The sequence below is a fragment of the Ochotona princeps genome, chromosome 2 (assembly GCF_030435755.1).
Source record: "Ochotona princeps isolate mOchPri1 chromosome 2, mOchPri1.hap1, whole genome shotgun sequence".
Taxonomy (NCBI): Eukaryota; Metazoa; Chordata; class Mammalia; order Lagomorpha; family Ochotonidae; genus Ochotona; species Ochotona princeps.
The window spans coordinates 5,384,111-5,405,559 of NC_080833.1; the positions used below are offsets into that span (position 1 = coordinate 5,384,111).

The 21,449-nt window shown below is 59.5% G+C and overlaps 1 protein-coding gene across 3 annotated transcripts in view; it reads right to left on the reverse strand.

The window, feature by feature from the left end:
* Positions 1-1,440: 1,440 nt before the first annotated feature.
* The window catches only part of CLSTN1 (calsyntenin 1), a 50,528-nt gene continuing 30,519 nt past the window's right edge, over positions 1,441-21,449 (reverse strand). The window contains exons 3-19 of one of the 3 annotated variants that reach the window (XM_058674845.1): positions 15,490-15,519; positions 14,206-14,401; positions 13,095-13,303; positions 11,833-11,982; positions 11,563-11,748; positions 9,858-10,106; positions 9,475-9,596; positions 8,534-8,696; positions 6,134-6,190; positions 5,005-5,162; positions 4,635-4,783; positions 4,265-4,491; positions 3,827-3,997; positions 3,483-3,628; positions 2,645-2,780; positions 2,368-2,552; positions 1,441-2,023 (exon numbers count right to left, since the gene is read on the reverse strand). In XM_058674845.1, the coding sequence (XP_058530828.1) occupies positions 1,829-2,023; positions 2,368-2,552; positions 2,645-2,780; positions 3,483-3,628; positions 3,827-3,997; positions 4,265-4,491; positions 4,635-4,783; positions 5,005-5,162; positions 6,134-6,190; positions 8,534-8,696; positions 9,475-9,596; positions 9,858-10,106; positions 11,563-11,748; positions 11,833-11,982; positions 13,095-13,303; positions 14,206-14,401; positions 15,490-15,519 (2,729 nt within the window). In that variant the 3' untranslated portion in view covers positions 1,441-1,828. The remainder of the gene's footprint in view (positions 2,024-2,367; positions 2,553-2,644; positions 2,781-3,482; positions 3,629-3,826; positions 3,998-4,264; positions 4,492-4,634; positions 4,784-5,004; positions 5,163-6,133; positions 6,191-8,533; positions 8,697-9,474; positions 9,597-9,857; positions 10,107-11,562; positions 11,749-11,832; positions 11,983-13,094; positions 13,304-14,205; positions 14,402-15,489; positions 15,520-21,449) is intronic. The other 2 variants (XM_058674848.1, XM_058674850.1) reach the window with 2 other exon arrangements.

Below are 21,449 nucleotides of genomic sequence, written 5' to 3' on the forward strand. Positions count from 1 at the left end.
TCGCACAGCACCCCACCCGCTGCTGCCCGAGAGCGCAGGTGCAGGCAGCCGCAGGACCCTCTCTCGCCCAGAACCAGAGAGCCTGCTGCCCGAGGCTCGCCAGGTGCTGGCAGCGTCTTTCCCTCCTACAGTGCCCAGCTTGGAGGGGTCCAAGCTTCACCTTGGGCTTCTCACAGACGTGTGTGGGCCTTGGGAAGCCCACGAGTGACACTCCACTGATGATCACCTCAAGACCTCCCAGAGGTTGCTCCTGGACTCCCCAGAGTCTCTCCAGATGTCAAAGCTGGTGCAAGGGCCTGGTGCCAGCCCCGCCCGTGTTGGGCTCGGTGACGGGGGCTACCCCAGGGCACCTGCCAATGCTCCCCCCGCCCTGATCCGTGTCACACCGCGTCAGCCCAGCTGTGGGCTCTGTGTGCGTGTTTATTTATTGGACCCGAGCTGAAGACTTGGTAAGCCCTTGGCAGTCTCTGGCTGGGTCTGTGCCACGTGCCTGGTGAGATACCCTCTCCCTCTTTTATTATGATTATTTTTTACATTATTTCAAGTTTCTGAGGAAGGTGAGTTCATTACTGCTGATGCAGCCAAGACCAACATTCTGTGAAAGCTTGCAAGGAGGGAAAGCCCGATGAGAGGAAATAAAAGCCTTTTTATGTTCCTATGTACTTGGCTCTGAAAGAAAAGACGGGAACACACGGTTCAAACACACAGACTCCACTCCGACTGGAGTTAGAACCAGAGCTTTATTGTAGCGGATACACATTCCGACCTATTCAATACACAACTGAACAGCATGGACCTCCGTCCTTGTCTGCACGGAGCAGCCATGGGGTGGGCGGGGCAGCAGCTAGACACCCAGAGCCGCCAGGAGCCCCGTGCCGCTGGCCACACACCTCTCGTTCTCCTTCCTGCCCAAGCCCTAGGCTCTGGGGGCCTGGGCTCTGCTCCTCAGGCTGGTGGGGGCATCCCACAGGGACATGTGCCCTGGGGCCCTGGGGTAGTTCTGGGTTGAGAGGCCTGGGCCCGTTGCCTGGCGGCCAGCACCATCACTGTCAGCTTTCACAATCTCTACATCTCTGTACCAGCACAGCGGGCGGGGGACACACACAGGTTAACAACAAACCACAGGGGTGCACGCTGTAAGTCCACGCTGCTGGTCTTCAGGGAGTGTGGGAGGGGCCAGGGGCCCTGCCAGCCCCACTCCCCGGTGCCAAATTGCAAACAGGTGGGATCCCCAAGGGGAGACCCCTGGCATCTCCCAGCCTCCAGAGAGGCCCCTGCCCCTGGGAGGGCGGCACCCACGGCACAGCGGAGCAGGACCCTTCAGGCTCTGCCCTGAGGCCAGTGTCCTAATCCTCACTTTACATTCCAGTCCTGGGTTCGGCCAGCACAAACAACACAGAGAATCCCGATTTATTTACAAAATATTAAAAAGTCAGTTAATCGTCTACATATTAATCCCCGTTTTTGCCATTTTGTACATGCACTAGTTTGGAAAAAAAATAAAAACTTCTTTTTTAAAAAAAGAAAACATGGTTACCAGGTGGGAGTGAGCCGTTTCTACCTTGGTCAGGGGGCCTTGCAGGAGGTGCCAGGCCAGGCCCTCACGTGGGCTCAGGGGACCGTCCAGGAGGGTGGTGGGCAGGCGGGCGGGCAGGCAGACAGGGCCTACGGGCTTGGACATCAAGCACAGGCGGCGATCGGCAAAGGGGAAGGGTCTGCAGACCTACTGGCCAAATGACTGTATACACCATGGACCCGCAGGGCGGGAGCAGGGACGGAGCAGCGGGCGGGCAGCAGAGGGACGGGAGCAGGGACGGAGCGGCCAGCATCAGTAGCTCAGTGTGGAGTCATCCCACTCCAGCTGCTGCTGCCGGCTGGCGCCCTGGGTGTCCCCGGGGCCGCCCCCTTCCTCCTCGCTGCTCTCCGACTCGGCGCTGGTCATGTCCTCCTCCTCCTCCCCGTCCTCACTCTCTTCTTCCTCTTCCTCCTCCTCCTCCTCGCTGCTGTGCTGGTCCTCGTATGTCTGGCCCGAGAAGATGACAATGTGAGCCCAGCTCCTGACCCCGTCACCCAGGGTGCATCACCAGGAGCCGCGGGAAGGAGGAGTGCCCCAGTGGGGGAGGCCAGAGTTGGCCCGGAGCCTTGGCTCCCGGACAGCAGTCCTGCCTGAGCTTACAGCCACACCGCCGAGGCAGGGGGGTCTTCCACAAGGTCTCGCCAGGCCTCGGCTTGCCCAACTAGGAAACGGGGACTGGACCCTACAGAGCTACTGTGTAGGCCCCGTGGTGCAGGCCTATAGAAACAAAAGGGCTTTGGCACACTGTTCCCGAAAGGCGGCCTCTCGCTGGGGCCGGCACGACTTCCTACCTCCATGGGGTTCACGGTGATGGTCAGGGCAGAGTCGTCCCAGTCCATTTCATTGTCCTTCCCGGCGTCCTGGTCCCGCACTGTTCGCTGGTGTGCGGCCCGAATGCGGAACACGCCCAAGATGATCATGAAGACCAGGAAGCTGACACACACCACGATGACCACAGTTGCCGTGCTAGGGACCACTGCCCAGCAGAGGGAGCAGTGAGCCGGGGTCTGGCCGGGCACTTCCCGGAGAGGTGTTCCTGCCCTCGCACACCACGCCCCGCCGTCTTACCTGCAAAGGGGTGAGGACTGGCCAGGTTGTGGCCCGACAGGTCAACGAAGGAGCGATGCTCGGGATGAACGAACTGCGGCTGCGCGGCCATGTGGCTGGCATGCTCGACGGGGCTGGATGTGTGGATCACGTTGACCTGTGGCAGGGGCGGGTCAGTGGTCAGCGCTCCCAGAACCCATCCATGACGAGGACAGCCGGGGAACACCCGCAACAGGCAGCAGGGTCTGGGGAGTCATGGTGACACTGCCAGATGGCCAGGGGACATGCTGACCCAAAGAAGGGACACGCACAGAGACCACAAGCCCAGCCCCACCAGACACGGCCCATTGCCTGCCAGGCCAGCTTCCCTTCCGCTCAACTGCAACACCCCTGGGTCCTGTGCCTGGGTGAGCTCAGCATCCTGCCTCCAGCAAGGTCACAGAGCAGGCGCAGCTGCTAACACCCCCTTCAAGCCCACAGATTTCTGAGCCTGGGAGCCATGGCACCAGCCCTGGTCCAGCCTGGTCCCCATGCCAGCACCTATTGCTGGGCCACAGACAGGGGTCCCATGGGCTGGCACAGCGAGATTCCAGCTCTCTGGGTGTCACTTATTCTGGAACGGCCCCCTGCAGTCCCTCTGGCGGGTACAACCTCAAAACACAGCCTGGCCCCACCCTCACTGATCTCAATCCTACCTGCCCTGCAAGCAGCTCTGAGCTGAGCCTCCTGGGGCTGGCCCAGCCTACACGTCCCATCAGCCCTGACCCACACGGGTGCCCCACGCCATGGACACCAGGCCAGCCCAAGGCGGCTGCAGATGTCTACAACGTTGGCGTTCCTGGAGCCCTGTGACACTCACCTCCACCTGGAACTCGTTGCTCATATAGCGGCCATTGAGCTCTGAGCAGCTGAGCTTGAACTTGCGTTCAAGCAAGGACCTGGTGTGCCAGTTCCGATAGCGCAGGAGGTGCAGTACCTCCTCGTAGCTGGCCATGGTGTCCACGCCTGCAGGGCAGAAGTGAGCAGACAGACTGCTGGGTGGCCTCAACCAGGAATGTGGGCAGCTCAGGCCTGCAGCATGGGATGCCCAGCCCAGGGGCCCAACGCTGGTGGCTCCTGACAGCAGGGTTGAGGGCAAAGTCCCACAGAATACATTTCTTCCTCAGCAGGGGGTCTGTGCTCTCGGGGTCCCCGGCCCCTCACCTGTGAAGACCATGCCCAGGGCAGAGTGACTCATGTCGATGCTCTTGTGCTGCATGCGGGCGCTGTCCACCTCCAGGCTCTCCTGCTCGGGGTTCAGCTCCTCCCCTTCCACCGTGACCTCACAGGTGTCCAAGTCGTGCACGACCTCCTCCGACACTAGGGACTCTTGAACTGCAAAAGCCGCCGACCAAAGGTCACTGTGGCCAGTGGGGTCGCTGGCACCACCTGGGGGTCTTCAAGGAGCAGTCTCCTGGGACCGGGGCCAGGGTGCCAGGTTCTCAGCCGTGAGCCCCTCCACTCAGAGAGTGAAGCAACAAGGAAGGGGCCTCACCAGTGTGCGAAGTCACAGCCCCAACTTCAGGTCAGATTCCGGGAGCCACCCTGGGACTCTGCCCCCAACCCACACACAGGTCAGGGGCCGTGGGGCAGGGCTGTCACCTGTGGGGTCCTCGGCTCCGTCCCCCTCGGGCTCCACCTCCCTCGTGATGGTGCTGATGATGCGGAGCTCCGGGAACAGGGCGATGCCCTCTGCGCTTTCAAACTCGGAAGCAGCACGGGCAAAGTGGTGGACGCCGCTCAGACTGATCCTGGGCTCCTCGGGCTGCAGGACCATCACGTAGCCGTCCACTGGAGGTACAGACATGCAGGTGGCCTCGCCGACACACCTGCCGGCGGACAGCAGAGGGCGGTCAGGACTCTGAGAGCCGTGTGCGCCTGGAAGGGGAGGGGACAGGGCACTGCGCACACACCACCCGCACTTTCCTCCCAAGTCAGCAAGGGGAACCCCTGTGAAAGAGCGCAGCCCTACTTGACAGTGGTGGTGATTGTGAGCCTCCGGATGCCGGGCGTGGGGAACTGCCGGGCGTTCACATAGGACACGTGCTGCAGCGCCTTCTCCAGCTCCCCCACATCCTCCCCCGCCACAGTCAGCGTGGACTGCCCGGGTTCGCCTTGGACCTGAAAGCAGCCCAAGGACAGGGTGCTTAGGGCAGAAGCTGCCACTTGGAGGCCCCTGGCCAAGGGGACAAGCCAGGACAGATCTGTCCTGGTGATCTTCAAGCTCGCCCACATTCCCTGGCACCCATGGTGGCATCTAAGGCATGGATGTGGCCACCACCGACCCCTCCCACACTCCACTGGCCCGACTGTGGTCCAGCAGCCTAGGAACGCTCAGCTACCTGCACACCGCGGCCACTGTCCCCGGGGAGCTGCAGGTCCAGCCCCTCTTTGCAGGTGTACAGACAGTCGATGACATTCTTGTGCGCAAGCTCCCCAGAGCGGACTGTGAGGCCGGCCAGGTTCCCACGGAAGAACTGCGTCATGCGCAGGTCGCCGCCTGGGGAGCAGGGGAGCACAGCAGTGAGGCAGGTGGCCTGGGCTGGGCGGGCGCCCCTCAGGGCAGTGTTACTGCTGGTGCAGCTCGGTGGATGGACATGCAGGTTAGTTCACGCCAAACCCTGTTAGCCTTGCAATCTACATGGGAATGCGATGATTGCGTTAAGTCATGTATGATCATGCATGTGGCCTGCAGAAACGAGCGGCGGGAGTCCCCAACTTGAAGCCAAAGGTGCCATGAGAGTCCCTGCCCACCCGGTCATGCCCTGGTGAAGATGGGCCACATCCTCCGAGCTAGGTACATTCAGAGGACAAATGAACATGAAGTTGAACCTCCGTGAGGATGGCTGGGCAGGCAGGGACGCTGGGAGCCAGCCTGCTGAGTGTTCCCATGGAGGCCGTCAGGGAGCCTAGCGCCCGCCTCCACGTGCAGGGAACATGGGAAGCAAGGGTGTGGGGGAAGTGAGAACTGGAGGTGTGGCGGGAACTGGAGGTGTGGTGGGAAGTGGAGGTGTGGGGGGGAAACAAAACTCAGCTCCAGGCGCACCTCCACCTGCTCCACGCAAGGGTGGGCCTCCCTCTAAGGCACCCATTCCTGGGAATCGTGGACCGGGATCACTATTTCTAAGCAGCCTCTGCTTGGAATTTAGCATCAGGACACAATATTTGGACGCGGGTCTTTTCCTGACCCGTGGTTCAGCCCACAAGCGCCGTGGGTGGCCCAGGAGATGGCAGCACGGGTGGGACACGGCGCACAGCTCGCAACCCCATGAATAAGTCCCATGCCCGGGGTCAGATGGGCAGTGGAGGGAAATCCCAGGAAGCAATGAGGGGAGCAGAAGGCAGGGCAGCAGCCTGGTGGGGCCGGGGCCCCGCGTGCATCGGGGCGTTTCATGCGACAGGTGGGATGAGTCACATCTCATCTTGAAATGAAACACAAGGGTGAACTGTAAGGAACAGAAATCCAGCAACCTGCCGAGGCCCAAGTCACAGGCTCAGGGTCAGTGTCATTTTCAACGCCTGAATACTCTGTAGAAAAGCAAGACAGAGAGAATAGGAGAACCAGAGGGTTAGGGTCTGGCAGCAGGGCCCGACAGTGGGGCGGGGAGCTCCGAGGGGCCCCCCACCCGTGAGGGGGACCCCCTTGAATGTGAGTACCACCTAGACGCCACCCCCAGTGCTGCTCTGTATTCTGTTCCAGCTTCCCACATCCTCCTTGCCAAAACACAGGTCAGACTCAAGCTGAATAAAAAGCACATGAGGGGCTCTTGGAGCCCCAGACCTGGCACTGCCAAGAAGGTGCCAGCCAGAGATGACTGAGGTCCTTGGTGTGCAGCCAAGCAGAGGGCATACCAGGGGGCCAGCGCCTGGTACCCGGGAGACACGCAGGCGGCCCTGCCTCTTGGCCGACCAGACTTCACCCTGATCCTTGCCTGACAGGAAGACCACGAGCTGCAGGGGTCCTCTCCTACGGTGGGCTTAGGAACCTCAACCGTCTACCGCTCCTACAGCTCGGAATGTGATGTGCAGGGACGCACACGCTGTGACCAGGTCCACAGCACCACTTCCCAGGTCCCACGGAGGGGAAGCGCTACCCACTCCACCCAGTGGCAGAATGCAGTGAGACCTGCCTCCCGCTCCTGAGGTGTGCCCATGACACGCCAGGATCGGGGATGGACCCCGGGGTGGAGACGAAGCCCAGCTCCCTTTCTGCCCACTGAGCACCTGGCTGGATTCTTGTGGATAAGGAGGTGGGGGTAACTGAAACAGAAACAGGATGGACAGAGGGTCACCGCTGCCCGCGGGCAGACAGGGACAAGGAGGGCCACCGCTGCCCGCGGGCAGACAGGGACAAGGAGGGCCACCGCTGCCCGCGGGCAGACAGGGACAAGGAGGGTCAGCACTGCCCGCTGGCAGACAGGGACACGGGCGGGAAGCAAAGCGGCGGGGCAGGCTGAGGCGGCTCCCATGGCCAAGGTGCCGAGGCCCCCACGCACAGAGAGTCTGAGCTTTTCACTCGCGCTTCTACTGTCACTATCACAGCGTGTATTCAGAAATCACCGTCTGACCTGGGAAGCAGGCATTTTGGCAACACTGGCTGAAATCCTACATCCCTAGTCATGTTTTTCTCGTCCCATGGGCTTAAATGAATGAACCATCACCAAATTCCAATCAACGAGGGCCCCCTGAAGGGATGCACCCCACCTGCGACCTCCCTCCTTCTCAGAAAGCCGTGACGTCCCACCCTCCCACAGTGAGCAAGTCTGTCCTGGGCACTGGGCTCCTGCCCAGGTTTCTAACCCAACTCTGTAAGAGGGAACCCAGAGGCCACTGTGATGGGGACGCCTGTGCAAGACGCCAGCAGCATCAAGAACTGGGGTGTACCAAGAGCCCCACGAGCCTGCGTGGGGAAACCACACGCTGCTTCCCCACCTCCCTGGACCCGGCTCCTCCTATGGTGCTGCCGCAGGCTGCGGGAGGCAGGGCCTCAGTACTCGGATGCTGCAGCTCACTCAGAAGAGCCCGGGGCAGCTCCTGCCTCTGGCCTCCAGCCTGTGCACCCCCCGGGGGCCGAGGTGCTGGCTCAAACACCCACCACAGAGGAGTCCTAGACGAGTGCCACGAGTGCCAGGTTCCCAGCTCTGGCCCAGGACAGCCCCAGCCACGCGTGACACGTGGGCAGTGAATCGGGGTGGGAGTTCTCAGTCCCTCTGTCTCTCCACCCTGGTGTGCACCCACGCTATAAGGCTATGAGTGGGTTTCTGCCTCTCGGTGTCCGCAGGAACTGTGACTGGTCACCAGTGGAGACCACATTGGGTATTGCACATCATGACGTCCCATCAGGAAGCCCCTCCTGCCCGGGGATTCTGGCTGCACGGGGCTGCTGTGAACCGGGGGCCTCTCATGAGCTTGTCTCCAGCACGCCGCTGACTCCTCCCACGGAGCTGCCTCTCCGTGGGGTCACGTGCACGCCATTTTACAAAGTAAAATTACTCCGAAGAGGGTTTCCTCCTGGGGCTCCACGCTCTGGGATTAGTCAGCCAGGCGGCCAGGGACTCACTACCTCCACTGTTCAGTGACACGCAGCAGGGCCACACCCTGGCAGGGTTCCAGGCGCAGCCCTCATGGAGCGCGTCCTGGTCCCCTGAGTGCGCAAAGCTCTCAGAGCCGCCCTGGACTCCAAGCGCTCACCATCGCGTCCCTGTAGCCACCAGATGCTCCTTCCCGGGTTTCAGGACAGGAGGTGCTGTTTACTGGCAGCCCTGAGACAGTCGCTCCAGTTGACAGCACCAGCGGTGTCCCCCAGAGAGGTGACGCACAGAGCGCAGGCAGGGCGACGTGACACCCGCCCTCGCTGCCCATGGCTCTCACCTTGCCAGCAGGCGCCCACCACAAGCTGCGTGTCGATCCTGGATGGATGCAGTGGGTAGTCCTCGGTCACCGAGAAGGGCTCGTGAGCCGTCCCGTCCACATACAGGGTCACACTCGGGAACTCCACGTTGAGCACGTAGTGGTGCCACTGCTCGTCACAGACCTGTCGGGCGCGAGGGGACTCAAACTGTCAGCCACTCCCCTGGAAGGGGCTTCTGCCTGCAGAGACTACAAACACAGAAACCCTGCGTGTGCGTGTCCCGGGCAACATGCTCCCACTCCAGGGGGCCTCTGTGTCTCTGCCAACCATTACTCTCTGCAGTGATGCCCAGCTCCACTAAGGCACACGTGCTGCCTGTGCGCCAATTTACAGCACCAGCATTCCACATGGTGCTAGCTAAGCACCCCAGCTATTCCACTTCTGGTCCAGCTCCCTATTGATGATCTGGGAAAGCAGTGGAGGATCTGGGGTTTCTGCACCACGTGGGAGATCTGGGGGAAGCTCCTGGCCCAGCGCTGGCTGTTACAGACTTCTGGGAGTAAACCAGCTGGCGGGTGAGTTCTCTCTCTCACTCTTACTCCCTGTTTCTTCCTCTCTTTCCATAGCGCTTTCAAAACAAAACAAACCAAACCAAATGTAGTATGATGTGTTAGCGCATGTGGCATCCCACGGCAGCAGGACTGGCGGCCTCCCTTACCTGCCGAGCCACAGGCTAGGAGTCACTGCCCTGCTGACAAACAAGCCAACGCCAAGCTCTCCGGCCTGATAGCTAAGTAAACGGCATATAGCTCGAAAGGCTGCCACATCCTGTGCCCACATTTTCAGTACAGAACAGGCAGGTGTGGACAAAGCCAGTGCATCAGAGACTAACAGGCCTGACGTGCTCCCACAGACCCCAGAAGCCACGGCCCAGTGGCGGGCAGGCACCTGCGCAGCTCACCTGGTTCAGCTTCCAGTGAAACTCGGCAGGCGCGTGCTGCTTCTCGCCGGACGGGTCCTGTCGCAGAAGGAAGCTCAGCCGGCAGCCGTGCAGCGAGAGTGAGTAATGGTGCCGGTTCCTGTCTGCAAAGACAGCTTCCGTGGGCTCGGGGCCAGCGTGGCAGGGCAGGGCGGGTGGGCTCCTTCCCTTAGCCGATTCTGAAGATACCACAAGCGACCCCTCCCAGCAGGGCTGAGGCAACCGGACTCTGGGCCAAGAGTCCAGGCCAGCCCCTCCCTCAACACTGCCGACAGGGCTGCATGTAAGAGGCAGGGAGGGGGCGCTGTCCCGGCGACTGTCCCACGGGACCCGGGAGGAGGATGGCATTCAGACCCCCCATCCACCTGTCTTGTCCGAGCTGCACAGAATCGTCTCCTTCCTCCGGCCGAAAGGCCCGTGCCTCATCCACACAGACACCGTGAAGGGCTCCCTGGGCTTGACGGACACGACGCCATCCGGGATCCGCACCGCCTGGGTGCCGTTGAACTCAAACACCTGGTCGCTGTCGTGGCCGTTGTCGGTAGGAAGGCCCAGGGTCCAGTTCAGGCTGCTGCTGGGCGGTGGGAGCAGCTCGGCGGTGCCGGCGGCGGCCCCTGCAACCACAGGTGGGGTTAGTGCCACCCAGCATGCACGGACGGAAGACCATGCTAAGAGACTGCCCTCAACTTCCGGCTACTAAACTCGTTCATTTCACTTCGCTTTGCTTCCAAAATAAGGATTTTTATTAATATATATACATGTACATATATGTATATTAGTATGCATATGTTACATAATCATTTATATACAAAACATATAACCATTCACTTAGATGACACCCTTGGGATGTAAGCGCGTTCTTTCTTTACAAGCACAGACATGGAGCATGTGTCTGTAACGACGGAATGTGTTAAGCACTTGGCAACACAGACAGGCCCGCCACCACCTTTCTGTGCGTGCCCAGCGGAGGCTGTCCCATCCCCACATGCCGACGGGTCTCAGGATAAACACCCAGAAAACACTTTCCAACAGCTGCCACATCTGGCCAAGTCAGGTGTCCTGTTAACATCTGTCTACTGCTGCTCTGCCGGCCGGTCCCAGGCTCTTCTGCTCTCAGGGGCAGGGGGACCCTGTCGGCTGCCTGGCTGCAGGCACCGTCTACCGGTGTTCTTCACACTGGCCAGCCTGCGGGAAGGGCCGCGTGAACACTGGGGCATCGCACTGCTGAGAAAATGCTCCCTGGGGGCCAGAAAACCCAGTGACACTGAGAGAGAAAAGTGAACAGAACCGGTCCAAAAGCCCTGAGCGTGCGCGTGCGCAGGTGCAGGGGCCTAGAACTGGGGGCTGAGGGCTGGGGAGGCAGGGGCCAAGTGCCGGGGGGAGGCAAGGGCGGTGGTGGGGGGCAGGCCAGGGGCTGAGGCCAAGGGCAGGACGTGGGGAGAGGGTTGAGGGCTGGGGGCAGGTGGGGGCTGAGGACTTGGGGGGCTCCTCTGCCTCCCAGGAGGAGCCCACAACGGGCAGCTCTCAGCCCGCTGACTGCCAAACAAATCCCAACTACCTGTACCAGAACGTCAGCTGCCCGCTCCTGGTGGCTGCTACCACTGGCCTCTACAGCCGGGGCCTCTGAGAGGTCTCAGGGACCCAAGCTCCCTGCCATGCTACTGCCACTCTGCTCAAGCCCCTAAGGCCCTCCCTGCCAATGACGTCACTGCCATGGGCACCAGGCAAGGAAAATTAGAGTCCCTGCTTTTCTTCCTCAGACAAGCCAGAGAACCGCCCATGGTCAGTGGTGAGGACTGGGGCAGCTGCTGCTCTGGGCTCCTGGCACTCCTGTCCCTCACCCGAGATCCTTGCTGGCAGCCGGCTGAGGCCCTGATGCCTAGGACAGCCCAGGCTTGGCATTGCCACTTTGGGTCACACAACACTCATGGCACTTACAGAATCCCCGTTCAGGAACGTCTCAGTGTGTGTGACTGTCTTCCAGTCAACTGGTCAATGCGGCCGCACAAGGCTGCCCCGAGGCCCTTGCTCACACCCACACACGGAGCGCAGCAGGCAGCCCCCTCTTACCACACAGCCGCTGCAGGGACTTCTCCGAGTAGGTGTCTCGGTCGCAGCCCTTCCCGATGTGACTGGTCTCCAGCCGCACAGTGGCCTGCACCGAGGCGACCGGCTCGCCGCACGTCTCCAGGTGGAGATTCGGGAAGACGGCCAGGGCGCCGGTGCCGGGCTCGTACTCCAGCCTGTCGCTCCAGCCTGGGGCGGAGGGGGGAAACACACGTGAGGCTCGTGGCCCATGCTGGCCGGCAGGCCGGGCGCGGGCAGAGGCGCGGCACTCACCTTGCCAGCCGGGGGTACAGGTGGGCTTGACGCTGACTTTCACCAGCACGTCCTCCGTGGCTCTCTTCTTCCCGCAGTCGTAGGCCGTGACTGTGAGCTTATACTGACGCTCCTTCCCGTAGCTTAGCTTCTCTGTGTTTTTTATGTAACCTGCCAGGGGCAGAAGAAAATGACCCTGACACCTGACACCCAGGCTGGCGTCTTCGCTGCTGCCGTCCTCTGCCAGAACACACAACAGGGCTTCAAGCGCTGCAAGTGCTAGCTCAGAAGCAAATTGGGCTCAGGGCGGTCGGCCGGCCAGAATGAGTTGGGATATGCACAGCCCTCCCGTCTGCAGGCAGCAAGCAGAGAGCCAAGGCCAAGAGGCCTGCCTGCCACATGGTGGAACCATTTCACACTTTCCTAGCTGGTACAAGAGAGAACAAAACTACTAAACAATTGAAATAGTCCAATGTCTCAAGCTGCACTAAATACTCCTGTTACAAGTGTGTGCACATGACGGCCAGCCAGAAAGACCCACAAGGCCCGCCCTTGACGGGCACAAAGACACTCCATGCTGTGGAGAGTGGGGTGCAGGCGAGAGCCACAATTCTGTCAGAGTCAGGGCTGTGCGTCAGGGAGTGGCAGACATGCCACGCTGAAACAAGGAAGCTCCAAATAAACACACAAATAAATAAAAGAAAAAAAATCCAAATAAGGAAGCTCCAGGCAGAGCTGTTCTGCCCACTGCCGTGCACGCCGGTGGCCTGGCAGGCCAAGGAGGCAGCAAGCCTTGTCTCCCAGGCAAACAAGACTCCAGCTCAACAGCGGCCAACTGGAAAGGTGAGATGAGAAAGAAAAGCACGCCGGGTGGACACGGCTGTCTGACCCTGGTGGGAAAGGAAACAGCAGGGAGGTGACACTCAGCCTCCAGAGCAGAGGCCACCAGGGACAGAGGGAAAACTCGAGCATGGAGCACGCGGCCCGCGAGCTTCACCGCCACTTGGCCTGAAGGCTCTGTCCGGGGCTGCGCTTTGTCCGCGACTCCCAGCCCCAGAACTTGACTCCAAATTTACATGGTAGTGGGCTGGGGCGGGGGAACAGGGTAGGGTGAAGTCATGAGGGTGGTACTCGAGCCCTGGCGTCAGACCTGTGCAGGGGCATCTGCTGTCCCACCAGGTCAGGTCTGGGCCAGAAGGCCCTTGCCGGGTGCTGGACAGACGCAAGGACTTGGCTGCAATCCTGAGGGAGAACGGTGGGCTGGGGAGTCCGCCCCGGCTCACCATCCTCGTCCACGGTGAACGGCACATCCGGGGTGAGGATCTCGTAGCTGCAGATCTGGCTGAACTGGGGGGAGCAGTCGGCGTCCACGGCCTCCACACGCAGGATGTTTCCGGGCGGCTTCCCCTCCACGACCGTGGCCTTGTAGGACTTCTCCTTGAACATGGGCGCGAACTCATTCACGTCGTTCACCTGGATGTGCACGGCTGCTCTGCACCGAAGGAAAGGAAGACAGCCGCAGCTCCTTCGGCCTCTGTCCTGCCCCGAGCGGGGGGCTGCTGTTTGGAGCCCCCTTTCACAATCTACACAGTGCGGACAGAGGGACAGCCTGGCCCCCCCGCCGTCCGGAACTCAGCATGGGCATGGTAGAGGCTGGAGGCTTGAAGCTGCCTCCTTGGTATTCAGGGGCAGCAGCGAAGGGGTGGCCGCAGTTGGCCACTCCTGAAGGCCAGACGGGCAGTGTAAGAGCTAGCAGCAGAAAAAGGTGGGCAAGAGTAAAAACTGGAACAGGACCTGGGGTGTCCATGAGGCTCTGTCCAACTTCTAAGGACAGGGGAGAGGCCGGGGTGGCCTGTACGGGGAGCCCCTCCCCGCTTTCCCTCACCCCAGCCTCATTATCAAGAAAACTAAGAGGCCAGCGGAGCAGAAGACAAAGCAACCCAGGGGTTCCGGGGCCACCCATCGGGGAGGCCAACAAGCTCTTTGGTAAAATCATGGTCTTTCCCAAAGGGAACTGGATCTCCACCCCACCCCACCCCCCAAGGCAAGGGGCACTGTGCACCTGGTACCCCAACTGCTCCCCACTGGCCTCTATAGCCGGGGCCATCCCACACAATTCTTCCTAAGTTGTCCTGGGGGGAATCTGAGACCCTCTAACATGGAGCTCACTTCATGCCCAGAGCCCAGGCAAGGCTACAATTGTGAACCTGCGCCTTAGCCTGCATGCCCAGCCAGCCACCGGCCTACTCAGCCTTCCGCCCTCGGGACAGATAGCAACGGGGAACTGCCTGGGAGCAGGGCCTTGCTGGCTGTTTCTCTAAAACAGTGCCTTCCCATGTCTAGCCTAAGTGCTTCCTTAGTGCCCCCAGTGCCCATGTGCCCCTTGCAGCTTACTTGTGAGACTTTTTGGCGTGGCTGCCGTCGGGCCCCTTCCCACAGTCGTAGGCCTGGATGGCGAAGGTATAGTCCTTCTGCAGCTCACAGTCCAGCTTCTCTTTGGAGCGGATAAGCCCCTCACCCGTGGACGGGTCCACAACCACCGCATCAAAGGGGACGTTCTGCCCGTGGATCTTAAAGCCACAAATCTCACCTGCGGAGGTGAAGGGGAACGGGTCAGGATGGCTGCCACCGCAGGTCCGTGCCACGCTGCCCTCCACCCGTCTCCCCACCGCCAGAGAAAATAAAGACAACAACTTCGCAGCCAGGGGTCAGGGGGCCCGTGGACAAAGCAGGGGCGCACTGTGCTTGGACACGGTAAGTTCTGGGCTTTAGTTAAAAAAAAAAAAAAAGAAAGAAGCGGCTCTGGCTTCCCAAGCAACTTGGTCACTTTGCATCCACTCATGCAGGAATACAATAGAGAGAAGGGGCATAGACAGGCATTCCACAGGAGCACTTAAGACAGCTCGGGGTACGGGAGTCCCGTTAGCAAACAGCCAAGGCCCAAGCCCCCAAGCCGCCTCGGCGCCCGGGGAGGGCAGTTCTCCGGGCCTGGACCAGAGAGGGGCCACACACAGAGTTAGGTGTTGAGAGAGGAAGCAGCGTGACATATAGGATCAGCACCACCATTACAGAAATTCTGTCCATAGAAAAAAATCAAAGTGACAAGTCTTCCTGTGCAATGCGCCTGGCTAAAATCAGGGAATCAAAACAGATCACTGGATGAAAAAGGTAGAAATACCAGCTTCTCAGGCATCCATTTAATGACTTGCCCGGTCCCCACCACGGGAATATGCCCGCTGGATTCCCTTCTGGATTCCCGCTTGGACTCCACCGGCCCCGGGAAGGGACCGCATTGGAGTGGGTTTCTGAGTTTCCCTGGGGGTGGCGACTATGTGTGCTGTCACCCCTGCCTGGGGGACAGCAGCCAGAAAAGCTGCCCATGGGGAAACTTGGCCAGAGCTTGCCCCAGCACCCCGCGGCTGGCGAGGCGCTGGCGGGCAGGGTCCTCGTGTCTGTCCCATGGGTTCAAATGGATGCCTGACGTCCCGGTATTTCTAACCGGGGGGTCTTGTTACAAACAATCTCCATCCACGGATTGAAAACAGAAGCAAGGTGGGAGAGCCACGGGGGAGGGGGACAGAGCGCAGCGGCTCTTCCATCTGAGGGCTGATTCCCCATTTTGCGGACAACGTTAGTGGGTTAATATTCGTAAGGGGGATAGAAAGAACCCTTTATCACCTTCTTTGGTGACTGTCACCTCAAAACTCTCTAAAGGAAGAAAAGATAAACCCATGTCAGTAATACAGGCAAGAACGAAGGCAGAACAATAAGGAAAACATGTCAGAGGTGCACCTGTCGCATAGAGCTGGACATGGACTGTAGCAGTGGACTCGGCAGGCGGCCAGGAGCAGCCCAGGGTCACTCGGGATCCAACGCCCACCCCGACTGCACATTTAGGCAGTCATTCTAACTCAGGGTGAGACGCTCTGGGAGGTGACATTTCTCTCGTAACAAGCACCTGGATGATGACCGTTTGTGAGTTAATGTATTTGTCTCTGGGGTTCTCAGGTTTCCTTTTTCAAACTAAACACAGCTGGATCCTGGCGATATTAGACTCATCACTAGAATGCAAGGGAGCAAAGCTGGGTAACAAAGGGCTTCAACTCAGTCCCTGAACAGAACCAACAGCGATGTTTTTGATTGAAAGCACACGACTAGGACGACACATAAACCTTTCTGCCGGGAGACACCTGCCTAACCGAGTGGGAATGAAGCTACCGCAGCAGTTGTCCTGCTGTGGAAGCCTGCCAGGAAGGGGGCAGGGGAGCAGACCCTACTGGCACGGATCTGCCCTGAGCAGGGGCGCCTGGTTTGCTTGCTTGTTGAAGAGGGCAGGCGTCACCCCGTCAAGGCTCCTATGGCATCAACCCGTCAAGGCTCCTGGGACTCCACCCCGTCAAGGCTTCTATGACGTCACCCCGTCAAGGCTCCTGGGACTCCACCCCATCAAGGCTCCTATGACATCACCCCGTCAGGCTCCTATGACGTCACCCCGTCAAGGCTCCTATGGCATCACCCCATCAAGGCTCCTGGAACTCCACTCTGTCAAGGCTCCTATGGCATCACCCTGTCAAGGCTCCTATGACATCACCCCGTCAAGGCTCCTATGACGTCACCCCATCAAGGCTCCTGGGACTCCACCCCGTCAAGGCTCCTATGACGTCACCCCATCAAGGCTCCTGGGACTCCACCCCGTCAAGGCTCCTATGGCTTGCTCACCCTTGCTGGCACATGAGGCTGCATCTGCTCCCCCACCACAACCCATAGCGGCAGGAACCCAGCGAGCTCAGACATGAAGTACTTTGAAGCAGTCCCTGGGCTTGGCACACCATGTGGCCAGGCCTCACCTCCGGCCTCCTGCTGCCTGTGAGCAGGGCCATACACGAGAGGCTGCTGCCCAAGCTTTCTGTGGCACACCCACCCCGCAGACGTGTGCTGCGCAGCACGTAGGCAGCAGCAATGACAAATACCACGAGTCCCCCTACTCAGTCACACTGGCCACAGCACAGTGCTGGACAGCTCCGCAGGGCTGGAGAGGCAGACCCAGGCCCACCCCTTCTCCCCCTGCCCCACCATTACTGCATGCTACGCGGGGCCGATAGCTCAGGACCAAGGGTCTGCAAGCAGCGACCTGCAGCGCGGCCTGTTTCCGAGGACAGCTTCTGCCTTCTGAAAAGATGTTCTGTAACATGAGGAAGTCAAGTGCATGCCCATGTCCGCTTCCACCTTCACTGGACGTAGTGACAGGGCATAACTAGAACGGGTTTATTTACTTGTTTATTTAAAGTCAGAACTACAGAGAGAGAGAGAGAGAGATCTCCTATCACTGGTTCTCTTCACATAGCTCCATGGCCTGCATGGGGCCGGGCTGAGCCCGGAGCCTCCTGGGGATCTCCTACCTGGGTGGTAGAAGCCCAAGCCCCTGAGCCGTGTTCTGCTGCTGTTCCCAGGCCACTGGCAAGGGACTGACTCAGAAGTGGAACAGGTGTCCATGTGGGACGCCACGCTGCACAACACCTACTCCAGCAGGAACTCTCCTCTCCCTGCGCAGTGACGCAGGTGTCAGCTGGCTATGCCTGCCTTCCCAGAAGGCACCGTCACATTTCTTCCCCACCCTGGTGGCACTGGGGCACCACCCCTTCCTTATACAAAGACGGGAGGCAGGGAGGAGAGCCATCCACGTGGGGCCCCTCCAGTCCCTCGCTCTCCTTCTCCTCTCTGTTTCTCCTCTTCAACCCACACGTGATGGGTGTTTCCTAGCATGGGCTACCCCACACTTGCACACGGCTGCGCTTCCTCCTTCACTGTTCAGCTCTGTTCCTGTGTGCACGTGACATTAGCCTCTGCTTCGTGCTTCTGACCTCTGTGGGGGACAAGAGCCTGGACTGGAGAGAGAGACCCTGGAGGCCTCAAACATGCAGCACGCAGCCCAGTGCCTGTGAGGTTCTCACAGCATTTCCCAAGGTGGGCTCAGCTGCCACGTCAGGCCCGAGGCTTCCTGCGAGGATTCCTGCTGCGTGATGAAGACGTGACTGGAGGGACACTCAAGGTGCCCGGCCTGAGTTCACGGGAGAGGCTCAGTCCTCAACCTGCAGCTTTCTGTTCCCAAGAACATGCAGAATCTTAAATTTCAGAATCCTAAATCGAAATCTATGCACTAAATCAAACTTCAGAATATGTATTATGAAAAACCTACATGTAGTTTTCTATTTATTTATTTTGCATCAAAATAACCTTGTCTTGGTGTTTAACTGTGGGTCATCCCACATCTAACCAGGGAGTACCTGGGTACAAGGCTCACTGAATCTGGTTTTCACAAGGGGGCAGTAGTGACCATGCGGTGAATGGCTGGGTTCCTGCCACCCTGCATTGAGACCCGGATGGAGTTTCCAGGTCCTGGTTTGAGCCCCAGATCAGTGTGGGCACCTGGAGAGTGACTAGCAGATGGGAGTTCAATCTCTCTAATAAATTTTTAAAAATAAAGAATCTTTATTTTATTTTATTTTTGTAAAAGATTTATTTATTTTTATTACAAAGTCAGATATACAGAGAGGAGGAGAGACAGAGAGGATCTTCCGTCCGATGATTCATTCCCCAAGTGACCACAATGGCCGGTGCTGCACCAACCCGAAGCCAGGAACCAGGAACCTCCTCCGGGTCTCCCACACGGGTGCAGGGTCCCAAAGCCGTCCTCCACTGCTTTCCCAGGCCACAAGCAGGGAGCTGGATGGGAAGTGGAGCTGCCGGGATTAGAACCGGCGCCCTTATGGGATCCTGGCACGTTCAAGGCGAGGACTTTAGCTGCTGGGCCATGCCGCCAGGCCCAAAATAAAGAATCTTACATTGAGTTCAAGTTCCCCCCATGTTCAGGGGCACCCTTCTATGTTCCATTCTGGAAAGATGCATCTGATTACTGTGCCCGAGTAAGGCCGTGAAGGGCAAGGGTGGCTACTGGCCAGTGCCAGGGTGGACGCCGCGGCTTGGACAGCTCGACTGGTGCTGCCCTGTCAGCGAGAGCCGCTGGGTCAGAAACAGGAACAAGCCCTGAGTGGAGGCACACAGCTGGGCTGCAGCCAGTTAGGGCATGACCTTGGCACCGTGTCTCCAGGCTGCGACACCAAATGGAAGATTCCTGACAATTTAGAAACTTGCCATGCACCCCGGGCTGCTCTCTGAGCCTGGACCCAACCCACGGACATGGAAAGCCAAGACGTGCGTCTTCCCCACACTCCTCCAATTCCGAAATTCAGGCTTGCAGAGGCTGCCTGGGGGCCTTGGTGCCCCTCAGCTACGGGTCCTCGCCAGGCTGCTGGCCACACCGTGTACCAGCTGGGTGACCCGCGTGTAGAACCCAGGGGTCCGCCACTTCATGCAACCCCGGCACGGAGTTTAGGGAGGACGGTGTGTCCTGGGGGGGGGGGCAGGTGCATGAGGCCAAGTGTCAGCGCTGAACAGGGCAGCCCCAGCAGGGACCCTAGCACTGAGGCTTGGGGACAAGGCCTTTGTGACAGTAGAATGGAGGGAGGAAGCCTGGGACCCTGGGTTCCATGCAGAATGAAGGCACAGGACAAGGGGGAGGTCCGTGAGGAGGCCCAGTGCTCCGCAGACCGCCGTAACAGCCAATTCCCGCTCACGTATCTGACACGGCACTGGGGCTCCTGGCAGGGGGCGTGTGATACGGCCACAGGCAGCAAAAAGGGACATTCCTCAGACAGTGTTACTGGTGAAACCCCTGGCCTCAGTTGGAGTTCTAGGCGGTCATGGGCTTCCTGGCTGGCTGCCACCCTGCTGCACAGCTCCCCAAGTCACAGCATCCTCTCACAGAGAGAGAGAATGCCCTTCTAGGACGGCCAAGGTTTCCCAGGCCTTTCCAGCCCCCCCTCTGTAAGATCCAATGAGACAGCGCAAGAACGGCGCTGAGGAGCCAAAACAGAACTTTACTGAGGAAGTTTTTAAAAGTGGAATGAGGGTCCAGCACAGTAGCCTAGTGGCTACAGTCTTGCCTTCTGGAGCAGATGCCACCAGCCCCTTCACGGGGACATGAGCCCTGTGTCACCTTCTTAGCCCCCAGCGCCTAAGCCCTCATGCGGTACAGGATCCCGGCGTCCAGGCAGCCTGGCCACTCCGCCCGTGTGGCCTGGTCCTCCCACCAGGGCATCAGTGATTTGAGGACAGGGAATGACGTGGCACCACAGCCTCCTGTGTAATCCCGGGCCCTTCCGAATGCCCAGGCCCAGACTCAGCACCGCACGCTGGCAGGTCACTGCCCTTGGTCAGCCCGTGAGACATGCCACGTCCATGTGCAGACACGGTGGTGTCACGTGGACCAGCCTCATCATCCTACTCAGTGCTGCCCACAGCGCTGGCTCAGGTCACTCACTGAAAAGGCCAGGTGGGCAGGGGCGAGGCGGGTGACCCCTGCCAGTCGTCCTTGGGCACACAGGCCACAGGGGACAGAGGCCACAGGGGAAAGTACCCAAGAGCTGCCTGGCAGCCCTCTTGGATTCTATTACACGGCAACTGTTCAACCAACCTTGCAGAAGAGCCCGACCGGGAAGGCAGGAAGTGGGCAGGCTGGGCAGAGGCGCACCACCACAGTACCCAGCCCCAGTGTGGGCAAAACACAGCAGCTCGTGCCAAAGAGCCCAAGGCCACACCTTCAATGGCCAACACACCTGCCTGCCCACGGCTACCGAGGCCTTAGCACAGTCCAGGAAACAGCCATCATTTAACATTCCTGAAATGCCTAACAAATACCAAGACACACAGTTTCATCCCAAGAACACTGTCTGGACACGACCATCCAGTAGGACCAGCCGACCAGCAACCAGACTACACGCTAGGCACCCGGGAAGGCTCCCACACAGGCGCCCTGCGGTGGGAGAACTCTGAACCAGGCTGGGGTCAGGCTGCCTGGCCCAAAGGCAGCTCCGGCACCCCTGAGCTGTTTCACTGAGCACAAACTCACCCACTCCTCCACACGTGTGCCAGGGAGTGAGCCAGGGACTGTGGACAGCCGGGGACTAGGCGGTCGGCCATGCTGCTGACAACACAGCAGTCTGCTTCCCTAACCAGAGGACAAGACTGGTGACGTGCCCGCCATGTGAGACTGCCCTGCCAGTCGGACTCAGAGGCCTCATCTAGAGCGCACCCTGGGAACATGCAGCCAGCACTGGCACCTGCCATGTCGCTGCCACCACGTCACCCTCCTCACCACCACTGGGCAGAGCCAAAAGAGCCAGACATGTGGCTCGGCGTTTAGGCTGCCTCTGCAGGGTGCTCAGGTTTAAGTCCTGGTTCCGGCTGAGACGCACCTGGCCTGGGGATGGAAGCTGCTGACTGCAACCCCAGGTTCCTGCCAGCCACGCAGGAGGCCCGGACCGAGGCCTGGCTCCCAGCCTCCTGCTGGCCTGGCTCCGGCTGCTGCAGGCCAGAGGCGCAGGAAATCAGGGAATGGATGGTCGCTCTCTTTCTACCTTTCAAGTAAAGTTAAAAATAAATTTGTTTTTTTTTTTTGTTTTTTTTTTTTTTTTTTTTTTTATCCATTTTATTGTATTGTTGTTGACAATCTTTACATAGTTAACTATAGTTGAAGGAAAATCAAGAAAAAGATAAAAATAAATTTGTTAAAAACTAAA